This window comes from Trematomus bernacchii, unplaced genomic scaffold, assembly GCF_902827165.1.
Source record: "Trematomus bernacchii unplaced genomic scaffold, fTreBer1.1, whole genome shotgun sequence".
Classification (NCBI taxonomy): Eukaryota; Metazoa; Chordata; class Actinopteri; order Perciformes; family Nototheniidae; genus Trematomus; species Trematomus bernacchii.
Genome location: NW_022987642.1, coordinates 548,994 through 573,124, shown reverse-complemented (window position 1 = coordinate 573,124; position 24,131 = coordinate 548,994). Strand labels below are relative to the sequence as shown.

The window sequence follows — 24,131 nt, the reverse complement described above, 5'->3', positions numbered from 1 at the left end:
TTCCTACAGTCATTACTGTCTAAATATGATGGGGCTGCTGGGGCTTTCAGAAAACATTCACACAATGATATTTTCTATAAATAATCATCAGTTATGTGGATATAAATTCTAAGTACGTAAAGAAAAAATAATCTGGTAAATTCGTAAAGTTACGCTTTACTGGTTTAGACAATTTAGCAATATCACAATCTCCAAAATGTAATAAATAAACCATGATCTGTAACCAATTATATTTAAAAACCTGACCACCACGAGACGTCACAGGTGCATTAACCTAGTAATCTAACACCTTACTCCATGGTTACGTTGGGTTGTTATTAACGTGGTACTGTGATTGGAATAGAGTCATTAGAAGTTGTACTTGTGGAGTTGTTGGGGCCCACCACCTCGATAGTCAGGTGAAAGTTACAGTTCTGGGCCGGGGGGGTGGTCTCATAGTACACCGTCTTCAGCTGCAAGAACAATACCATGTTGTTATTCATGTTTAATCAATATGGATTTTTTATCATGGATCTCATGGCTGTGAAAAACCCTTATTGAAGTTATTAGGGCCTCAAGTTGTGAATGGTGCTTAAATCCAAATCCAGAGATATCAGTAGATATTCCCCTGGATCTAGGGAACATCTAGGGAACATCTAGGGAACATCTAGGGAACATCTAGGGAAGATCTAGGGAAGATCTAGGGAAGATCAAGGGAACATCTAGGGAACATCTAGGGAACATCTAGGGAACATCTAGGGAACATCTAGGGAACATTTAGGGAACATTTAGGGAACATCTAGGGAACATCTAGGGAACATCTATGGAACATCTAGGGAACATCTAGGGAAGATCTAGGGAAGATCAAGGGAACATCTAGGGAACATCTAGGGAACATCTAGGGAACATCTAGGGAACATCTAGGGAACATTTAGGGAACATCTAGGGAACATCTAGGGAAGATCGAAGGAATAATTAGGGTCAGATCTAGCTTAGATCTAGGGAAGATGCAGGAAAGATCAAGGGAAGATCAAGGGAAGATCAAGGGAAGATCTAGGGAAGATCAAGGGAAGATCAAGGGAAGATCTAGGGAAGATCAAGGGAAGATTTAGGAATGATCAAGGGAAGATTTAGGAATGATCAAGGGAAGATCAAGGGAAGATCAAGGGAAGATCTAGGGAAGATCAAGGGAAGATTTAGGAATGATCAAGGGAAGATTTAGGAATGATCAAGGGAAGATCAAGGGAAGATCTAGGGAAGATCTAGGGAAGATCAAGGGAAGATCAAGGGAAGATCTAGGGAAGATCAAGGGAAGATCTAGGGAAGATCAAGGGAAGATTTAGGAATGATCCAGGGAAGATTTAGGAATGATCAAGGGAAGATCAAGGGAAGATCTAGGGAAGATCTAGGGAAGATCAAGGGAAGATCTAGGGAAGATCAAGGGAAGATTTAGGAATGATCAAGGGAAGATCAAGGGAAGATCTAGGGAAGATCAAGGGAAGATTTAAGAATGATCAAGGGAAGATCTAGGGAAGATCAAGGGAAGATCTAGGGAAGATCAAGGGAAGATCTAGGGAAGATCTAGGGAAGATCAAGGGAAGATCAAGGGAAGATCTAAGGAAGATCAAGGGAAGATCAAGGGAAGATCAAGGGAAGATTTAGGAATGATCAAGGGAAGATCTAGGGAAGATCAAGGGAAGATCAAGGGAAGATTTAGGGAAGATCAAGGGAAGATTTAGGAATGATCAAGGGAAGATCTAGGGAAGATCTAGGGAAGATCAAGGGAAGATCAAGGGAAGATCAAGGGAAGATCTAGGGAAGATTTAGGAAAGATCAAGGGAAGATCAAGGGAAGATCAAGGGAAGATTTAGGGAAGATCAAGGGAAGATTTAGGAATGATCAAGGGAAGATCAAGGGAAGATCTAGGGAAGATCAAGGGAAGATCAAGGGAAGATCAAGGGAAGATTTAGGGAAGATTTAGGAAAGATCAAGGGAAGATCAAGGGAAGATTTAGGAAAGATCAAGGGAAGATCTAGGGAAGATCAAGGGAAGATCAAGGGAAGATCAAGGGAAGATCTAGGGAAGATTTAGGAAAGATCAAGGGAAGATCTAGGGAAGATTTAGGGAAGATCAAGGGAAGATTTAGGAATGATCAAGGGAAGATCTAGGGAAGATCTAGGGAAGATCTAGGGAAGATCAAGGGAAGATCTAGGGAAGATCAAGGGAAGATCAAGGGAAGATTTAGGGAAGATCAAGGGAATATTTAGGAATGATCAAGGGAAGATCTAGGGAAGATCAAGGGAAGATCTAGGGAAGATCTAGGGAAGATCTATGGAAGATCAAGGGAAGATCTAGGGAAGATCAAGGGAAGATCTAGGGAAGATCAAGGGAAGATCAAGGGAAGATCAAGGGAAGATCTAGGGAAGATCAAGGGAAGATCAAGGGAAGATCTAGGGAAGATCTAGGGAAGATCAAGGGAAGATCAAGGGAAGATTTAGGAATGATCAAGGGAAGATCTAGGGAAGATCTAGGGAAGATCTAGGCAAGATCTAGGAATGATCAAGGGAAGATTTAGGAATGATCAAGGGAAGATCTAGGGAAGATCTAGGAATGATCAAGGGAAGATTTAGGAATGATCAAGGGAAGATCTAGGAATGATCAAGGGAAGATTTAGGAATGATCAAGGGAAGATCTAGGAATGATCAAGGGAAGATCAAGGGAAGATTTAGGAAAGAATGAATGAATGTTTAAGTGTGTTTAAATGTAAGAAGTGTCCTCTGTATTAAACCCCACCTTTACATTGGACACGCCCCTCCCGTAACCCGTGGACACGGTGATGGCGTCCTCCTTCGTCACCTGGGAAACAGGAAGACAGTCAGAGTCTTATCATGGTTTATGGCAGTTTGAGACATGTTCTGGTTCTCTGAGGGCAAACAGCTGCAACTGTCTCTCTCTCTTGAGTCTGTCTCTCTCTCTCTAGAGTCTGTCTCTCTCTCTCTAGAGTCTGTCTCTCTCTCTAGAGTCTGTCTCTCTCTCTAGAGTCTGTCTCTCTCTCTCTAGAGTCTGTCTCTCTCTCTCTTGAGTCTGTCTCTCTCTCTAGAGTCTGTCTCTCTCTCTTGAGTCTGTCTCTCTCTCTAGAGTCTGTCTCTCTCTCTAGAGTCTGTCTCTCTCTCTCTAGAGTCTGTCTCTCTCTCTCTTGAGTCTGTCTCTCTCTCTAGAGTCTGTCTCTCTCTCTTGAGTCTGTCTCTCTCTCTAGAGTCTGTCTCTCTCTCTAGAGTCTGTCTCTCTCTCTAGAGTCTGTCTCTCTCTCTCTAGAGTCTGTCTCTCTCTCTAGAGTCTGTCTCTCTCTCTTGAGTCTGTCTCTCTCTCTAGAGTCTGTCTCTCTCTCTCTTGAGTCTGTCTCTCTCTCTCTAGAGTCTGTCTCTCTCTCTTGAGTCTGTCTCTCTCTCTAGAGTCTGTCTCTCTCTCTTGAGTCTGTCTCTCTCTCTCTAGAGTCTGTCTCTCTCTCTCTGAGTCTGTCTCTCTCTCTCTCTCTCTCTTGAGTCTGTCTCTCTCTCTCTTGAGTCTGTCTCTCTCTCTTGAGTCTGTCTCTCTCTCTTGAGTCTGTCTCTCTCTCTAGAGTCTGTCTCTCTCTCTTGAGTCTGTCTCTCTCTCTCTTGAGTCTGTCTCTCTCTCTTGAGTCTGTCTCTCTCTCTCTTGAGTCTGTCTCTCTCTCTTGAGTCTGTCTCTCTCTCTCTTGAGTCTGTCTCTCTCTCTTGAGTCTGTCTCTCTCTCTCTTGAGTCTGTCTCTCTCTCTTGAGTCTGTCTCTCTCTCTCTAGAGTCTGTCTCTCTCTCTTGAGTCTGTCTCTCTCTCTTGAGTCTGTCTCTCTCTCTCTTGAGTCTGTCTCTCTCTCTCTTGAGTCTGTCTCTCTCTCTTGAGTCTGTCTCTCTCTCTCTAGAGTCTGTCTCTCTCTCTTGAGTCTGTCTCTCTCTCTTGAGTCTGTCTCTCTCTCTTGAGTCTGTCTCTCTCTCTCTAGAGTCTGTCTCTCTCTCTTGAGTCTGTCTCTCTCTCTCTTGAGTCTGTCTCTCTCTCTCTTGAGTCTGTCTCTCTCTCTTGAGTCTGTCTCTCTCTCTCTAGAGTCTGTCTCTCTCTCTTGAGTCTGTCTCTCTCTCTTGAGTCTGTCTCTCTCTCTCTAGAGTCTGTCTCTCTCTCTTGAGTCTGTCTCTCTCTCTCTAGAGTCTGTCTCTCTCTCTCTAGAGTCTGTCTCTCTCTCTCTTGAGTCTGTCTCTCTCTCTCTAGAGTCTGTCTCTCTCTCTCTTGAGTCTGTCTCTCTCTCTCTTGAGTCTGTCTCTCTCTCTAGAGTCTGTCTCTCTCTCTCTTGAGTCTGTCTCTCTCTCTTGAGTCTGTCTCTCTCTCTTGAGTCTGTCTCTCTCTCTTGAGTCTGTCTCTCTCTCTAGAGTCTGTCTCTCTCTCTTGAGTCTGTCTCTCTCTCTCTTGAGTCTGTCTCTCTCTCTCTTGAGTCTGTCTCTCTCTCTCTAGAGTCTGTCTCTCTCTCTAGAGTCTGTCTCTCTCTCTCTTGAGTCTGTCTCTCTCTCTTGAGTCTGTCTCTCTCTCTAGAGTCTGTCTCTCTCTCTTGAGTCTGTCTCTCTCTCTAGAGTCTGTCTCTCTCTCTTGAGTCTGTCTCTCTCTCTCTTGAGTCTGTCTCTCTCTCTCTTGAGTCTGTCTCTCCCTCTCTTGAGTCTGTCTCTCTCTCTCTTGAGTCTGTCTCTCTCTCTCTTGAGTCTGTCTCTCTCTCTCTTGAGTCTGTCTCTCTCTCTCTTGAGTCTGTCTCTCTCTCTCTTGAGTCTGTCTCTCTCTCTCTTGAGTCTGTCTCTCTCTCTTGAGTCTGTCTCTCTCTCTTGAGTCTGTCTCTCTCTCTCTTGAGTCTGTCTCTCTCTCTTGAGTCTGTCTCTCTCTCTCTTGAGTCTGTCTCTCTCTCTTGAGTCTGTCTCTCTCTCTCTTGAGTTTGTCTCTCTCTCTTGAGTCTGTCTCTCTCTCTTGAGTCTGTCTCTCCCTCTCTTGAGTCTCTCTTGAGTCTGTCTCTCTCTCTCTTGAGTCTGTCTCTCTCTCTTGAGTCTGTCCCCCTTCTTGCACCTGTCCCCCCCCCCCCTCCTTACCTGTCCCCCTCCCCCACCCCCCCTCACCTGGATGGGCGTGGCCACAGGACGGCTCTGGCTCAGTTGAACTCGTCCCAGCGGTCCCTTCCTGCCGTAACGAACATTAATGTCCTGATTGAGGACGGCTCGAGGGACGACTCTGCTGTACTCAGTGAGAGACTCCAGAGTCAACACGGTGTCCTGAGAGACAGGTGAGAGACAGACAGGTGAGAGACAGACAGGTGAGAGACAGACAGGTGAGAGACAGACAGGTGAGAGACAGACAGGTGAGAGACAGGTGAGAGACAGGTGAGAGACAGACAGGTGAGAGACAGGTGAGACAGACAGGTGAGAGACAGACAGGTGAGAGACAGACAGGTGAGAGACAGACAGGTGAGAGACAGACAGGTGAGAGACAGACAGGTGAGAGACAGGTAGACAGATATTTTCTTATGTTTCACCTTTAAACAAATTAACAAAATTACTGCAGTGTGAATTTTGAGGGAAGATCCAGGTAAGTATAGGTGTGTGTGTGTGTGTGTGTGTGTGTGTGTGTGTGTGTGTGTGTGTGTTTGTGAGTGTGTGTGTGTGTGTGTGTGTGTGTGTGTGTGTGTGTGTGTGTGTGTGTGTGTGTGTGTGTTTACCTGTACCGAGTAGAAACCCTCTCCGTAGTGCTGATCCTGGGTCAGCCATGCCAGGATGGGGTTGGCGTAAGGAATCCTCCCCTTCAACAAAAACAACATTTAAAACCAATAATACAAATATCTGCGTTAGACCAGAGGCCTGCACTACGAAGCCGGATGTTCTCTTAGCTGACTTCAGGGTAAACTCTGGGTTTCCGGTCCTACGACGCTGGTTCTCTTTTTAGCGGGCTAGATCTCCATGGTAACTTATGCTGAGCGGCTAACCTGTTCCGGAGCAGGTTAGGTTGCAGGCTAAGAGATCAACTCAGTGAAAGCACCGCCTGCTGACCAATCAGAGCTCAGTGTGCGGAGTTTAAAGCGATCAAGTCATATTACAGGATAGAGGAAATACAGAAAAACTGCCGTTGCAGGAAAGACGGCCGGCAAAAATCAACTGACTGTGTGAACGTGAACATTAATAGAATATCCCCTCCCATCTTCAGAGCAATCTGACTATTATAACATTAGCGTTAAGAAAGCTTACTTAAATATCTGCCACAACATAAGTAACCGGATCAGAGTAACATTAAGTACAGTCCGCGGCACTGTGAGTGCAGACGTTGATGTGTCCCATTATCATTCATATCATATCACATCATAATGTATCATATATCTCCTTATCTGAGTCAGCTGAGCCGTATCTGGCCGTGCAACACTCACAGTGTCACATACTGGATGCAGAAGTATTATTTTAAGCAACACATTAAGTTGATGAAACACTGGACTCAAATGTAATTAAAGTCAGATCGTGTCTTAGACGGGGCAGTGATATCATAAACCTGTTAATGTACGCATTCAAACACTTTCTCTGTTACCAGCTGTATTCACCTTGCAGGTGCAGCTATGTGGCTTTGATCCTGGATAAAGTGTTTAAGTCATGGATGTTTAAAGTTTAACTTCTTCATATTTGACTAATATTAAAGTTCACTTTTCATTCAGGAAGTATGACACTGCGCTGTCAGTACGCTTGTCCATGTTTGTGATTGGTCGAATGCTCCAAATACCACCCCTTTCATGTGAACGCGCACCTAACTAGATAGGACACGGCTGGCTTGAGCGATCCACTTGATAACCAGCGTCGTAGGACAGCTTAGCGAGAGCGCGTATGTTTTGGATTGGGCCAACCGGCTAACTCCAACATATCCAGGTTAGGTTGAACCAGCTTCGTAGTACAGGCCTCTGGTAAGCTATTGTTGTTGTTGTTGCTGTTGTTGTTTATAAATAAATAAAAGCACCTTGAGCAGCACGGTCAGCAGGACGTACGCCGTGGTCTCCACCGTCAGACCGCTGGATTCGTCGGGTTTCAGCCAATCAGCTGCCACGCTGGCCTCCTGCCAATACCTGAGCTCTGCCGGGTGACCTGCACACACACACACACACACACACACACACACGCGCACACACTTTAAACAACACATTCAAAAGTGTGTGTGTGTGTGTGTGTGTGTGTGTGTGTGTGTGTGTGTGTGTGCGTGCGTGCGTGCGTGCGTGCGTGCGTGCGTGCGTGCGTGCGTGCGTGCGTGCGTGCGTGCGTGCGTGCGTGCGTGCGTGTGTGTGTGTGTCACCTTTGTCTCTTGCCAGTTTCTCCAGACTGACCATCAGCTCGGAGGCTATGGGGCTGCTGGCGTCTCGCAGCGTCAGAGCAAAGGTCGCCACGGCACGCACATACACACTCTTTACCCGAGGGGCATGCTGGGTAATGTAGTTCACTGCAGACATCATGCTGTCACCGTGGAACTGAGAGGGGAGAGAGAGAGATTTAAAACTCAGGAGGAAGAGGAGGAGGAAGAGGATGATGATGATGATGAAGATGAAGAGTAGTTCTGACCCTGAGCTGCAGTATTGGGTCTTTGATGCTCGTGGCTCGATGCAGAGAGATCAGCACGAAGGAGGTCAGATAAACGGACCTATCGAGAGCAGGCGTCCCTTCAGCCTGCAGCCAATCAGAAGACAGCATTTAGATCATTATAAACATCTTATCCAAAGATTCAAAATAATATAATATAATATATGGTTCTGACCATGACTCTGTTGGGTCTGACAGTATCATATGGTTCTGACGATGACTCTGTTGGGTCTGACAGTATCATATGGTTCTGACCATGACTCTGTTGGGTCTGACAGTATAACATATGGTTCTGACCATGACTCTGTTGGGTGTGACAGTATAACATATGGTTCTGACCATGACTCTGTTGGGTCTGACAGTATAATATGGTTCTGACCAGGACTCTGTTGGGTCTGACAGTATAATATGGTTCTGACCATGACTCTGTTGGGTCTGACAGTATAATATGGCGGTTCTGACCATGACTCTGTTGGGTCTGACAGTATAACATATGGTTCTGACCATGACTCTGTTGGGTCTGACAGTATAATATATGGTTCTGACCAGGACTCTGTTGGGTCTGACAGTATAATATGGTTCTGACCATGACTCTGTTGGGTCTGACAGTATAATATGGCGGTTCTGACCATGACTCTGTTGGGTCTGACAGTATAATATGGTTCTGACCATGACTCTGTTGGGTCTGACAGTATAATATGGCGGTTCTGACCAGGACTCTGTTGGGTCTGACAGTATAATATGGTTCTGACCATGACTCTGTTGGGTCTGACAGTATAATATGGTTCTGACCATGACTCTGTTGGGTCTGACAGTATAATATGGTTCTGACCATGACTCTGTTGGGTCTGACAGTATAATATGGTGGTTCTGACCATGACTCTGTTGGGTCTGACAGTATAATATGGTTCTGACCATGACTCTGTTGGGTCTGACAGTATAATATGGGTCTGACCATGACTCTGTTGGGTCTGACAGTATAATATGGTTCTGACCATGACTCTGTTGGGTCTGACAGTATAATATGGTTCTGACCAGGACTCTGTTGGGTCTGACAGTATAATATGGTTCTGACCATGACTCTGTTGGGTCTGACAGTATAATATGGTTCTGACCATGACTCTGTTGGGTCTGACAGTATAATATGGTTCTGACCATGACTCTGTTGGGTCTGACAGTATAATATGGTTCTGACCATGACTCTGTTGGGTCTGATAGTATAATATGGTTCTGACCAGGACTCTGTTGGGTCTGACAGTATAATATGGTTCTGACCATGACTCTGTTGGGTCTGACAGTATAATATGGTTCTGACCATGACTCTGTTGGGTCTGACAGTATAATATGGTTCTGACCATGACTCTGTTGGGTCTGACAGTATAATATGGTTCTGACCATGACTCTGTTGGGTCTGACAGTATATCATATGGTTCTGACCATGACTCTGTTGGGTCTGACAGTATAATATGGTTCTGACCATGACTCTGTTGGGTCTGACAGTATAATATGGTTCTGACCATGACTCTGTTGGGTCTGACAGTATAATATGGTTCTGACCAGGACTCTGTTGGGTCTGACAGTATAATATGGTTCTGACCATGACTCTGTTGGGTCTGACAGTATAATATGGTTCTGACCATGACTCTGTTGGGTCTGACAGTATAATATGGTTCTGACCATGACTCTGTTGGGTCTGACAGTATAATATGGTTCTGACCATGACTCTGTTGGGTCTGACAGTATAATATGGTTCTGACCAGGACTCTGTTGGGTCTGACAGTATAATATGGTTCTGACCATGACTCTGTTGGGTCTGACAGTATAATATGGTTCTGACCATGACTCTGTTGGGTCTGACAGTATAATATGGTTCTGACCAGGACTCTGTTGGGTCTGACAGTATAATATGGTTCTGACCATGACTCTGTTGGGTCTGACAGTATAATATGGTTCTGACCATGACTCTGTTGGGTCTGACAGTATAATATATGGTTCTGACCATGACTCTGTTGGGTCTGACAGTATAATATGGCGGTTCTGACCATGACTCTGTTGGGTCTGACAGTATAATATGGCGGTTCTGACCAGGACTCTGTTGGGTCTGACAGTATCATATGGTTCTGACCATGACTCTGTTGGGTCTGACAGTATCATATGGTTCTGACCATGACTCTGTTGGGTCTGACAGTATAATATGGTTCTGACCAGGACTCTGTTGGGTCTGACAGTATAATATGGTTCTGACCATGACTCTGTTGGGTCTGACAGTATAATATGGCGGTTCTGACCATGACTCTGTTGGGTCTGACAGTATAATATGGTTCTGACCATGACTCTGTTGGGTCTGACAGTATAATATGGTTCTGACCATGACTCTGTTGGGTCTGACAGTATAACATATGGTTCTGACCATGACTCTGTTGGGTCTGACAGTATCATATGGTTCTGACCATGACTCTGTTGGGTCTGACAGTATAATATGGCGGTTCTGACCATGACTCTGTTGGGTCTGACAGTATAATATGGTTCTGACCATGACTCTGTTGGGTCAGACAGTATAACATATGGTTCTGACCATGACTCTGTTGGGTCTGACAGTATCATATGGTTCTGACCATGACTCTGTTGGGTCTGACAGTATAATATGGCGGTTCTGACCATGACTCTGTTGGGTCTGACAGTATAATATGGTTCTGACCATGACTCTGTTGGGTCTGACAGTATAATATGGCGGTTCTGACCATGACTCTGTTGGGTCTGACAGTATAATATGGTTCTGACCATGACTCTGTTGGGTCTGACAGTATAACATATGGTTCTGACCATGACTCTGTTGGGTCAGACAGTATAACATATGGTTCTGACCATGACTCTGTTGGGTCTGACAGTATCATATGGTTCTGACCATGACTCTGTTGGGTCTGACAGTATAATATGGTTCTGACCATGACTCTGTTGGGTCTGACAGTATAATATGGTTCTGACCAGGACTCTGTTGGGTCTGACAGTATAATATGGTTCTGACCATGACTCTGTTGGGTCTGACAGTATAATATGGTTCTGACCATGACTCTGTTGGGTCTGACAGTATAATATGGTTCTGACCATGACTCTGTTGGGTCTGACAGTATCATATGGTTCTGACCATGACTCTGTTGGGTCTGACAGTATAATATGGTTCTGACCAGGACTCTGTTGGGTCTGACAGTATATCATATGGTTCTGACCATGACTCTGTTGGGTCTGACAGTATAACATATGGTTCTGACCATGACTCTGTTGGGTCTGACAGTATAATATGGTTCTGACCATGACTCTGTTGGGTCTGACAGTATAATATATGGTTCTGACCATGACTCTGTTGGGTCTGACAGTATAACATATGGTTCTGACCATGACTCTGTTGGGTCTGACAGTATATCATATGGTTCTGACCATGACTCTGTTGGGTCTGACAGTATAATATGGTTCTGACCATGACTCTGTTGGGTCTGACAGTATAATATATGGTTCTGACCATGACTCTGTTGGGTCTGACAGTATAACATATGGTTCTGACCATGACTCTGTTGGGTCTGACAGTATATCATATGGTTCTGACCATGACTCTGTTGGGTCTGACAGTATATCATATGGTTCTGACCATGACTCTGTTGGGTCTGACAGTATAACATATGGTTCTGACCATGACTCTGTTGGGTCTGACGGAGGACGGGTCTCTGAAGGATCCGTCCTGCTGCTGCTGGTCTCGGATCAGCCAGGAAACGGACTCTGAGAGCTTCTGGTGGTCCACAGACACCACGGGGTCCACCAGAGAGAGGGTCCGCACCACCAGGGCCGTCAGCCTAAAGACACGAAGCATTAACACATGTTGATGTAGAAGAGACATGAAGAAGAGGGGACACATGTTGATGTAGAAGAGACATGAAGAAGAGGGGACACATGTTGATGTAGAAGAGACATGAAGAAGAGGGGACACATGTTGATGTAGAAGAGACATGAAGAAGAGGGGACACATGTTGATGTAGAAGAGACGTGAAGAAGAGGGGACACATGTTGATGTAGAAGAGACATGAAGAAGAGGGGACACATGTTGATGAAGAAGAGACATGAAGAAGAGGGGACACATGTTGATGTAGAAGAGACATGAAGAAGAGGGGACACATGTTGATGTAGAAGAGACATGAAGAAGAGGGGACACATGTTGATGTAGAAGAGACATGAAGAAGAGGGGGGACATGTTGATGAAGAAGAGACATGAAGAAGAGGGGACACATGTTGATGTAGAAGAGACATGAAGAAGAGGGGACACATGTTGATGTAGAAGAGACATGAAGAAGAGGGGACACATGTTGATGTAGAAGAGACATGAAGAAGAGGGGACACATGTTGATGTAGAAGAGACATGAAGAAGAGGGGACACATGTTGATGTAGAAGAGACATGAAGAAGAGGGGACACATGTTGATGAAGAAGAGACATGAAGAAGAGGGGACACATGTTGATGAAGAAGAGACATGAAGAAGAGGGGACACATGTTGATGAAGAAGAGACATGAAGAAGAGGGGACACATGTTGATGAAGAAGAGACATGAAGAAGAGGGGACACATGGTGATGTAGAAGAGACGTGAAGAAGAGGGGACACATGTTGATGTAGAAGAGACGTGAAGAAGAGGGGACACATGTTGATGAAGAAGAGACATGAGGAAGAGGGGACACATGGTGATGTAGAAGAGACGTGTGTGTGTGTGTGTGTGTGTGTGTGTATAAACAATGATCTGAAGCTGGGTGATGAAGAGGTTTGAATGTGTGTGTTCTCACCAGGTGCTGGGTTCTCTCTTAACCCACATGCTGTAGCTCGAGTCTCCTCTGAATGAACTGATTGCAACCAGACCTAAACACACACACACACACACACACACACACACACACACACACACACACACACACACACACACACACACACACACACACACACACACACACACACACACACACACGTCAGAACAAAATAACACTAAATTCTGAAAGAAAGTCAGAATTCTTAAAAAAAAGTCAAAACCGAATTTTGAGAATATTAAAAAAGTAACATCTCTTAAAAAAATTCAGAACAAATGTTCTGAGAATAATTTTGAAAAAAAAAAGTCTTTTTTGGAAAAAAATGCAGAATTCTGAAAAATAAATAAAAAGCCTAAAATTCTAAACAGAATTCTGTTTATTTTTGTATTCTTTAAAAAAGTGAATATGTGTTCGGCTCACCCTCTGTGATGGTCCTCCTCAGGTCCGCAGAGCTCTTCTCGATGTCTCCTCCCAGCGCCTCCCAGCGCCGGCTGCTCTCCAGGTAAAGATACAACTGAGACCGCAGCAGCAGCCCCCCCGCCTCCATCTCACCTGAGCCCGCCGGCAGGTTGATCAGCTGGCGCAGGCCCTGGGGGGAGTGCATCACCGACAGGAAGTCCCCCAGGACCTCACCTGGGGGACAATAGGTGAGACAGTACTTTCTTTTAATCTCTTAATGTTTGGAAATCCTGAATGTCCTCTTCCAACATGAGAGTAGCATGCTAAACTGTAGCTGTGAACATGACAGGATGTGTGATTACCTAGAAGAGCATCAGGACTGTTTGAGGCATATGATAGCTATGTGATGAACATGATGATTCAGCCTCTATGGAGATAGACATGTGACAAGCATACTCATTTCTGACGTGGAGCTAATCTGAAGTAAACATTGAATACTGCTTTCTATCCCTCCATCTTGTGACTGTGTAACTCCCTCTCTTGGATATCAGCATGTGAAGGACACTGTTCAGGAACTAGTTGATGCTCTGTATGTGATGACTACTTCCATTCTGGAGAGGATCACAGATACATGGATCCTGAGATTGAAGCTCAAGACAGTGATTATTAACATTTTTAAGTATTCAGAAAAAGTCATATTTTTGAGATTTTGAGAAAAAGTCAGAATTTTGAGAAAAAGTCAGAATTTTGAGAAAAGTCAGAATTTTGCGATTTTGAGAAAAAGTCAACATTTTGAGAAAAGGTCAGAATTTTTGAGAAAAAGTCAGAATTTTGAGAAAAAGTCAGAATTTTGAGAAAAAGTCAGAATTTTGAGAAAAAGTCAGAATTTTGAGAAAAAGTCAGAATTTTGAGAAAAAGTCAACATTTTGAGAAAAAGTCAACATTTTGAGAAAAAGTCAACATTTGGAGATTTTGGAGAAAAAGTCAAAATGTTGAGAAAATGTCGAGATTTTGAGAAAAAAGCCTACATTTTGAAAGTAAACTCAGTTTTCTAACAGTGTATAAATTAAGATGAATGTGAGGCAGTTTATGTTTATTTAGGATCCCCAGTAGCTTTTGCTCTTGACAAAAGCTACTCTTCCTGGGGCACTTAAAACAATACAACAATAATACAACAATAATACAACAACATTCAAGACATAACTCCTGACATCATCAACAACATCACCAATATCATCAACAATTTCCAACATCATCAACAATCTCATCCACTTTCAATATCAATCTCAGCCAAGGGTGAGTGCACAAGACACCCACCAGCACCAAGCATGAGATCACATTAAACTAGGGTTCACAGTTCACAGGGCACATGCTCATTAGTAGATGGCCCTTCAATCTCTTGTTGAAAGAGGCTCTGGACTCGATGTCAGCGAGGTGGTTTGGCAATGAGTTCCTTTATAGCTCTATAAGTCACAGAAGGTTCCAGAAGATGTGTCCTGGGTTTAGGTGCCCGGAGATGGCCTGATGTAGCTTGTCTAGTCCTATGGTCGTGCTCGTCTCTTGAGTAAACTGTTTGATCATAAAAATACAGTGTTTTTTTGCTAAATTGGAAAAAAATTTGAAAAGTGATAACATGAGATTGCAGACGTTTCTCAACTGGAAGCCATGATAGGTTTCTATACATAACTCCAATATGAGTGCGCTTCGAACATTGGAGAGCGAGTCTGGCAGCCTTGTTTTGAGCTATTTGTAATTTCTGTATGTGTGTTTTTGCTGCTGATGACCATATGACCAGACAGTACTCAAGATGTGACAAAACCAGAGACTGAATGACTTGTTTCAAAGTGGTTGGTGTTACATACTTTGTACATTTTCTCGTCACAGCTATGCTCCTTCCCATTTTAGTTACGATACTGTCTATTTGCTTTGTCCACTGTAAACCAGAATCAAGAACAATGCCAAGCAACTTAGTCTCTTTACCTGTTCCACTGGCTGAGCAGCCCGAGTCAGGCTCAACTGAGGATTGCTGCTTAACATGTGTCTGGATCCGAACACCATAGCTGTTGTTTTTGCAATGTTGAGTAGCAGTCTGCTATTGTTGACCCAGTCTGCTATGGCTTTCATCTCTATTTGAAGTAGATAGTGTAACTCACTGCATGTTGATGCTGTACTGTACATTGTGGAATCATCAGCATACATTATTACACTGGACTTCTTTAATACGTAAGGAAGGCCATTTGTGAATATAGAATACAACAAAGGCCCAAGCGAGCTCCCCTGTGGGACCCCACACTGCAACGCCTTACTTTCAGAAAAGCTCCCATTGAAAAAGCCTCGCTGCCTTCTCCTCGTCAGGTAGCTCTCCATCCAACACATAGCAACAGAACCAAAGCCATAGCATTTGAGTTTGTTCAGCAGCAGACTGTGATCGATCACATCGGAAGCTGCGCTAAAGTCTAACATGACAGCTCCTACAAGCCTCCTATCATCCGTGCTCTTGAACCAGTCGTCGGTCATTTGTGCAAGTGCTGTACTTGTAGAGTGACCATCTCTATAGGCATGTTGGTAGTTCCTTGTCAGATTGTTACTTGCAAAGTAGTATTGAATTTGGGTGTATACTATTTTTTCTATGAATTGACTTAACACTGGGAGGAGACTTATAGGTCGACTATTGGAACCAGCAAAGGTCTTTCTTTTCTCCTTGGGTAATGGGATAACCTTGGCTTCCTTCCAGATCTCGGGGCACACGCCTTGCTCTAGACTTTTATAAAAAATGTGACTCAATGGCTTGGATATGTATTTGGCCGTCATTTTGAGCAGTTTACCATCCAAATTGTTAATGTATGTTGAAAATATGCTTTTACATACATTAACAATTTGGATGGTAAACTGCTCAAAATGACGGCCAAATACATATCCAAGCCATTGAGTCACATTTTTTATAAAAGTTCGTGTCACTGTAACATTGTGGAATTCAAACATGCACTGCTTTCCCCTCATGATACGATCTTTAATGATGTGATGTGACACTGTGTCCTCGACTGCACCCATGGCATTCCTCAGCTTGTCTACTTATTTGTAAAATAATCATTAAAATGATTTGCAATATCTGCTGGCTTGGTAATGAATTGACCCTCGGTTTCTATAAAGGAAAGGCAGTCATTATTATTATTATGACATGTCACTTGTTAGACGCTTTTATCCAAAGCGACTTACATACTCAACACTGTGGGCAATCCCCACAGGAGCACTTTGGGGTGAAGTGTCTTGCCCAGGGACACAACGACATGCTGACTGCAGAGGGGTTTGAACCTGTGCCCCCCTGGTCCCAACACCAACGCACAACCCACTGCGCCACACGCCTCCCTCTCTCATTAATGAGAGAGGAACACAATGGCGTTACTTCCTTCCTCTCCACCTGAACCCTCACCATTGATAGTGATCATCCTCTCCACAGCCGTGTTGGGAACAATGTTGGTGGGAAGTTTGTTCCTCAGCTCCACGACTCTCTTCTCTGAACCTGAAGAACACAGAGAGGAGTGACTCCGACGCTCAAGAGCTACAAAAAACAACCACAAAGAGGCACTGAAAGGGTCTGAACATCTATAGAGAGGCGAAGTCCCTCCCCTTCCGGTGGACCTCCATGGGACCTTATTTCGGAAAAAGTATGTATTGAAGTCAATGGAGAGAGAAAGATTATCTTTCGATCCCGTTTGAATTGTGCCACGAATTACACATATGATGTTTGTCAATTTAAAAGATAATTTTGCAAGTAAAAAAATAAAAATGTGTCGTAAAACTGTGAAGTAACACATTTGTTTGTGTGAAACGCTCAATGAACTACATCTCTGGTCAACAACACACGTCACCAAGATGGCCGTCACTACTGTCTTGTCAACAAAACGATTGACTACCCTCACTATCACCCTCTCACCCTGACCCTCACCCTGACCCTCACCCTGACCCTCACCCTCACTATCACCACAATGAAACACGTCCTGAAGAATGTCATGCAAAGCTGCCTGCCTGCCTTCCTTTGATTCTCTCTGAACTGCCTGGTCGTTTTAATGTTTAATGTCAACCATTTGTGCAGATAGCATGAAGTAGAGAAGATCGCCGATGCTAACGTTAGCGTTAGCAATTCTCCCCCGGGCTTAAATGGTGTATTATAGAATGATCACACCGGTGACAGTACTCTTCAAAGGGTTCACGAAATATGACTACTACTCTTACTGTTTAACATGTTGGGTTACTTAATGTTACTTCATGTTAAGGCTAATAAAAATGACAAGGCTGTAATGCTAACTAACGTGCTAGCTACTAGCTAGCTTGATCCAGACACTCCTGGTCCTTTCATCAGATGGGAAGCGAAAGAACGAGCAAGACCCATTGCTGGTATGATAACAGCCTGGTACTAAGCACACAGGCATCTTGTTAAAGTTATCTTATCTTAGCCAGCGCCATATAGATAGATTATATCTATATGGCGCTGATCTTAGCTATCTCTTACTGGAGGAAAACAATTGTGACATCACTTACGCGACTCTGGGATTTGTAGTCTTTCTAGTTACGTATTTTTCATAGTCTTATATTTCAACAGTTTTACGACAAACTGTGACTTTTTTGACATGGAAATGATTTTTTAAGATTGACAAACATCATATGTGTAATTCATGGCACAATTCAAACGGGATCCAAAGATACGTTTTCTCTCTCCATTGACTTCAATGCATAATTTTTCCAAAATAAGGTCCCATGGGGCGGAAGTAGATGGGCGTGACTTCGCCACTCTATACAGTGTGTGTGTGTGTGTGCGTGTGTGCGTGCGTGCGTGTGTGTGTGTGTGTGTGTGTGTGTGTGTGTGTGTGTGTGTGTGTGTCTGTGTCTGTGTGTTCAGTAAATGTACCATAGAGTCCCTGGGGGTCCAGCCTTCCTCCAGAAAACACCTCCTTCTTCATTCCTTCAGGCTGGAAACATAAATATCAAGGTGAGCTTCCTGCTTTTCAATAGGCGCTTTCACACCGGAGTACTTTTCCCAGTATAGTTCCGATAGTTCTTGAAATTTAGCGTTCACACCAAAAAAATACGGAACTAGAACTTAGTTCACGAGAACCTTTTCACACCCTTTTCAGTCCCTGCTAGAGAGCAGGTACTTTCATGGGAGAAAAAGGTTCCCATTTCTGATTGGCTGGGCGAATTGCAAACCACGCCCGTAAAACTCGGAAAAGTTTTGTGAAGCCGCCATTTTATTTGCTGGCATTAGCATTATTAGCATTAGCATTAGCCCAGCGCACCAACGGAGAGAGACTAATTTATGGCAACACAAAAGAAAACATGGGAGCGGTGGAGATGAGGAGGTGTCGGCGTTCTGGCGATTTACTCGGAAGGCTTCAGTAGAAGCTGCTGGGAGTCCCAGCAGCTTCTACTGAAGCCTTCCCCAACTCCAGGGACTTCCGGCCGGGGACTTCGGGTGGCAGTATACACCGTGAAGTTGTTTGCGGCCTGCCAGTAAACCCAAAGCAGAAGAAGAAGAATCTCTTCAACTTATTTCAGGGCAAAAACTAAAACCACATGCAGAAACCCATTGACCTCCAGAGGGGACAGGAAGTGATAAGAGTCACATAGAGCGGTGCAGTGAGGACGTATTTTAGTAGTTCGACCCTTTGTAAGCTGCTGGTTCCCTCGACAAAAACAACGGGATTTCTCCAGGATTCTGGATTTAGGATTCTGGAATATTGTAAAAATAAGATCTGTGGAAACGAACCTGTTTGATAAATGCATGTTTTGTTCAGCCGGATAATCTCCACATGTCTACACTACTTTTATAATGTTCGAATCATAAATCTAATGGCCAGAAGCAAAATGCTAACGTGATGCTATAAAGGAACTACCGCCGAGTCCAGCAGCACGACTTCAACGTCACGCCAACTTCAGATCCATATTCAAACACACAGATTCTAAATGGTACGAGTTGAAGCGTTTGTTTGAACAGTTAGCAGGAGGCAGGGACTTGCTTTCAAGCAGAACAGAAACTAACTTAGAGCAGTGTTAACGTGTTCGGCGTAATGACGTACAACGTCCTCCACGACTTCTGTAGTCCTATTCAGCCACTTGGTAACAACCATCGTTTTTCAGACACGTAAACTCTTCAGAAATCACCAGTGGGGTCACTGCTGATGGATTTAATGTCCTAGAACAAAACGTGATCCGTCTCTTCAATGTGTCTCAACCTCAGACCTTAGTTCAGATACTTTCCTAAATCTTATGGAGAGATCCCATTGGCTCTGAGACCAGGGAACAGGAAGTGGAGAAATGCTGACTCACTTCCTGGTTTTAGGACTCATTCCTGCACCACTCTATAGGGGACTCTTTAGCTCTCTACAGGTAGACTTTTCTCCCCCCTCCCTCGGATCGTACCACCACCCTCAGCTTCTTCTCCAGGACGTCCCTCCCGCCCCCCTTGGTCTTCAGGGTGAAGGTCAGAGTGTGCTCTCCGGGCTCCAGCCCCAGCAGGGTGAACTCCACCTTCCCCACCCCCCCGGCTGAGAGGCGCCTCCAGGTGCAGGCCGTGCTGTGCAGACCCCCCACCCCCGGCTGGGACTCCTGCAGGCAGAGAGCCGGGCCGGCCGTCAGCGTCACGCAGAACTGGGGAGAGAGAGAGAGAGAGAGAGAGTTATAAAGAGAGAGAGATAGCAGAACTGGGGAGAGAGAGAGAGAGAGAGTTATAAAGAGAGAGAGATAGCAGAACTGGGGAGAGAGAGAGAGTGCTGTAGTGGTTAGGGTTAGCAGCGAGCAGAGGATCATGGGATATGTAGTGTGCAGAGGATCATGGGATATGTAGTGTGCAGAGGATCATGGGATATGTAGTGCTGTAGTGGTTAGATGTCACGATGGGTTGAGCACTACTCAGAGCTCTATGGCAAACCAAGGAGCATCAGCGACGTGGCTTTGGCCTCAACACCCAGCTTTGACATCAATGCTGAGCTGGACATCTTGCCACCCATGGTAGAGCTAGTGAACGCGCTGAAGCACAGTACTAAGGGCAAAGCTGCGGCACGGACGGCGTCCTGGCTGATCTCCTCAAATGTGACAGCTGCTTACTGCCGCACATGCACAAGCTGCTCTGTCAATGCTGGCAAGCCGTGCTTTCCCATCGGACATGAAGGACGCCAAGATAATCACGCTTTACAGCAGGCGTGGGGAACCTTTTTCCTCTCAAGGGCCATTTCCATTTTTTCAGCATCCTCCGAGGGCCGTACAAATGATTGACCTCTGCTTCAAAATACTAAAATCACAGCCCATTCTTTTCGCCTTTCTTTCATGCTGTGCAAAGAAAAAGAACCTCTTAATCCAGATATCTTTCCATGACTCGCGCATGCATGCACGTGCATATTCGTTAGCATAGCTAGCTAACCAGATGCTAATAACAACAAAGTGATTGACTGTATGATCAGTGTGACAGATGAGCAGATCTCTGGGCTTTCAACTAAAGACACAGCCACGCAGAAACTGCGCCATGTGTACGGCTCCTTATGGGTACTGACATTTCTGAAGTCCCGGAGCGGTGTTCTGGTGCTCTCCGTCAGAACTGCACCCGTCAGACGAGACATATACCACGTGATGACACGTTAGGCTCGTGTTGTGTTCAAGGACCCTGACCGTGGCCAGGAAAAACAGGCACTCGCTTTTTTAATTATTTTGCGGTCTAGATTTCTTTAATTTTTTTATTTTTTGCGTGTGTTTATAAATGACCTCGAGGGCCGTACCAAATGGTCTCGCGGGCCGCATACGGCCCGGGGGCCGGAGGTTCCCCACCCCTGCTTTACAAGAACAAAGGCGACAAAGGCGACTGTAACAACTACCGTGGCATTTCGCTACTGAGCGTGCTTGGCAAGGTCTTCTCCAGAATTCTGCTGGTGCGGCTCCAGAACCTGGCTGCTCGCGTGTACCCAGAGTCACAGTGCGGCTCCAGAACCTGGCTGCTCGCGTGTACCCAGAGTCACAGTGCGGCTCCAGAACCTGGCTGCTCGCGTGTACCCAGAGTCACAGTGCGGCTCCAGAACCTGGCTGCTCGCGTGTACCCAGAGTCACAGTGCGGCTCCAGAACCTGGCTGCTCGCGTGTACCCAGAGTCACAGTGCGGCTCCAGAACCTGGCTGCTCGCGTGTACCCAGAGTCACAGTGCGGGTCCAGAACCTGGCTGCTCGCGTGTACCCAGAGTCACAGTGCGGCTCCAGAACCTGGCCGCTCGCGTGTACCCAAGGTCACAGAGCGGGTTTCGAAGTGGCCGATCAACAACAGACATGGTCTTCACGGTGCGCCATGTGCAAGAAAAGTGCAGAGAGCAAAACAAACCACTGCACACGGCGTGTGTCGACCTGACGAAGGCGTTCCACATGGTGAGTCGGGAAGGACTGTTCGCCATCTTGCATAGACTGGGCTGCCCACCGACACTGCTCGGGCTGGTCAAATCGCTTCACGAGGACATGTCAGCAACGGTTTTCTTTTAAGGATCTACTTCAGACAGCTTCGCGTTCGCAGTGGAGTCAAGGCTGCGTGTTAGCGCCCATGCTCTTCGGCATCGGCAAGACGGCGTTTTCCTGCACACGCGGTCAGATGGGAAGCTGTTCAACCTGGCCCGACTGCGCGCGAAAAGCAAGGTACGGAAGGTGCTAGTTCGTGAGCAGTGAGCAGAGGATCATGGGATATGTAGTGTGCAGAGGATCATGGGATATGTAGTTCTGTTACCTGGATGGTGTCCAGCTGCTGGTTGTAGACGGAGCCCCTCAGCTCCAGCTGCTCTCCTCTCACCAGCTGGTACGGCAGCGGGACGTCCACACTGAGAGGCAGGGCCACAGACACCTGCACCGGGTCTGCTGCACACACACCTGCACACACACACACACACACACACACACACACACACACACACACACACACACACACACACACACACACACACACACGGAGAGAGGGATTAGAAAAAGTCAACATTTTGAGATTTTGAGAAAAAGTCAAAAAGTCAAAAAACAATGCATGATTTTGAGATTTTAGAGAAAAAGTCAGACTTTTGAAATTTTTGAGAAAAAGTCAGAATTTTGAGAAAAAGTCAGAATTTTGAGAAAAAGTCAGAATTTTGAGAAAAAGTCAGAATTTTGAGAAAAGTCAGAATTTTGAGAAAAAGTCAGAATTTGGGGATTTTGGAGAAACAGTAAAAAAAAAGGGTCATGATTTTGAGAAAAAGTCAGATTTTTGAGAAAAAGTCAGACTTTTAAGATTATAGAGAAAAAGTCAGACTTTTAAGATTATAGAGAAAAAGTCAGACTTTTGAGATCTTAGAGAAAAAGTCAGACTTTTGACATTTTTGAGAAAAAGTCAGAATTTTGAGAAAAAGTCAGAATTTTGAGAAAAAGTCAGAATTTGAGAAAAAGTCAGAATTTGGGGATTTTGGAGAAAAAGTCAAAAAAGAGTCATGATTTTGAGAAAAAGTCATATTTTTGAGAAAAAGTCATATTTTGGAGAAAAAATCAAATTTTGGAGAAAAAGTCAGAATTTTGAGAAAGTCAGAACTTTGAGAAAAAGTCAGAACTTTGAGAAAAAGTCAGAATTTGGGGATTTTGGAGAAAAAGTCAAAAAAGAGTCATGATTTTTAGAAAAAGTCAGATTTTTGAGAAAAAATCAGATTTTGGAGAAAAAATCAGATTTTGGAGAAAAAATCAGATTTTTGAGAAAAAGTCAGATTTTGGAGAAAAAATCAGATTTTTGAGAAAAAATCAGATTTTTGAGAAAAAATCAGATTTTTGAGAAAAAATCAGATTTTTGAGAAAAAGTCAGTTTTTTGAGATTTTTGAGAAAAGTCAACATGTTGAGATTTTTGAGAAAAAGTCAGATTTTTGTTGAAGCTCAAGCCGGTGACCAGTGAGAATTTTCATGAACACATTTCTGAGTGGAGGGATTTGAAGGACAAACGGACCGTTGCTGAAGACGCCGACGGCCCTGATGTCCCAGGTGGTGAGAGAGTCTGGGAGAGGCCTGATGGCCGACTTCTGCCCCGAGCTGAACACACAAACATTCAGCACATTCCTCATCTCCGTGTAATTCAATTCAGAAATGATCAATAATGTACCGCTGTCAAAATAAACGTTCACGGCCCCTGACCAGAGGCCTGCACTACGAAGCCGGATGTTCTCTTAGCGAACTTCAGGGAAAACTCGGGGTTTCCGGTCCTACGACGCTGGTTCTCTTTTTAGCGGGCTAGATCTCCATGGTAACTGATGCTGAGCGGCAAACCTGGTCCGGAGGAGGTTAGGTTGCAGGCTAAGAGATCAACTCAGTGAAAGCACCGCCTGCTGACCAATCAGAGCTCACTGCCTGCTGACCAATCAGAGCTCAGTGTGCAGAGTTTAAAGCTATCAAGTCATATTACAGGATAGAGGAAATACAGAAAAACTGCCGTTGCAGGAAAGACGGCCGGCAAAAATCACCTGACTGTGTGAACGTGAACATTAATACAATATCCCCTCCCATCTTCAGAGCAATCTGACTATTATAACATTAGCGTTAAGAAAGCTTACTTAAATATCTGCCACAACATAAGTAACCGGATCAGAGTAACATTAAGTACAGTCCGCGGCACTGTGAGTGCAGACGTCGATGTGTCCCATTATCATTCATATCATATCACATCATAATGTATCATATATTTCCTTATCTGAGTCAGCTGAGCCGTATCTGGCCGTGCAACACTCACAGTGTCACATACTGGATGCAGAAGTATTATTTTAAGCAACACATTAAGTTGACGAAACACTTGAGTCAAATGTAATTAAAGTCAGATCGTGTCTTAGACGGGGCAGTGATATCATAAACCTGTTAATGTACGCATTCAAACACTTTCTCTGTTACCAGCTGTATTCACCTTGCAGGTGCAGCTATGTGGCTTTGATCCTGGATAAAGTGTTTAAGTCATGGATGTTTAAAGTTTCACTTCTTCATATTTGACTAATGTCGCGTTTCCACTACACGGCCTCGCTCGGCCCCGCTCGGTATGGCTGGGCCTCGTTAGGACTGGCTCACTTTATGGCGCATTTCCATTACAGTTTAGGAACTGGGGTAGTATCTATAGTAACGCAGTGTAGGCGGAGCCGTGACGTGATCTTCAGAGGACCCCAGAAAAACAACACAGCCGTTAGCTGTTAGCACTCAGAGCTCACAGCTCCTCATATCTGTTCAGAAACTAGACAAAAGTTAAACAAGTACAAACCACAGAC

General features: G+C 44.8%; 1 protein-coding gene across 1 annotated transcript in view; it reads right to left on the bottom strand.

Annotated features, from left to right (window-relative positions):
• Window positions 1-24,131, bottom strand: part of c5 (complement component 5) — a 70,347-nt gene that overhangs the window by 10,509 nt on the left and 35,707 nt on the right. The window contains 15 exon segments of the mRNA XM_034133734.1: window positions 362-452; window positions 2,773-2,835; window positions 5,144-5,296; window positions 5,740-5,820; window positions 7,014-7,138; window positions 7,344-7,515; window positions 7,607-7,711; window positions 11,310-11,469; window positions 12,446-12,518; window positions 12,884-13,096; window positions 16,293-16,382; window positions 17,769-17,829; window positions 19,280-19,507; window positions 21,610-21,749; window positions 22,835-22,917. Coding sequence (XP_033989625.1) covers window positions 362-452; window positions 2,773-2,835; window positions 5,144-5,296; window positions 5,740-5,820; window positions 7,014-7,138; window positions 7,344-7,515; window positions 7,607-7,711; window positions 11,310-11,469; window positions 12,446-12,518; window positions 12,884-13,096; window positions 16,293-16,382; window positions 17,769-17,829; window positions 19,280-19,507; window positions 21,610-21,749; window positions 22,835-22,917 — 1,838 coding nt within the window.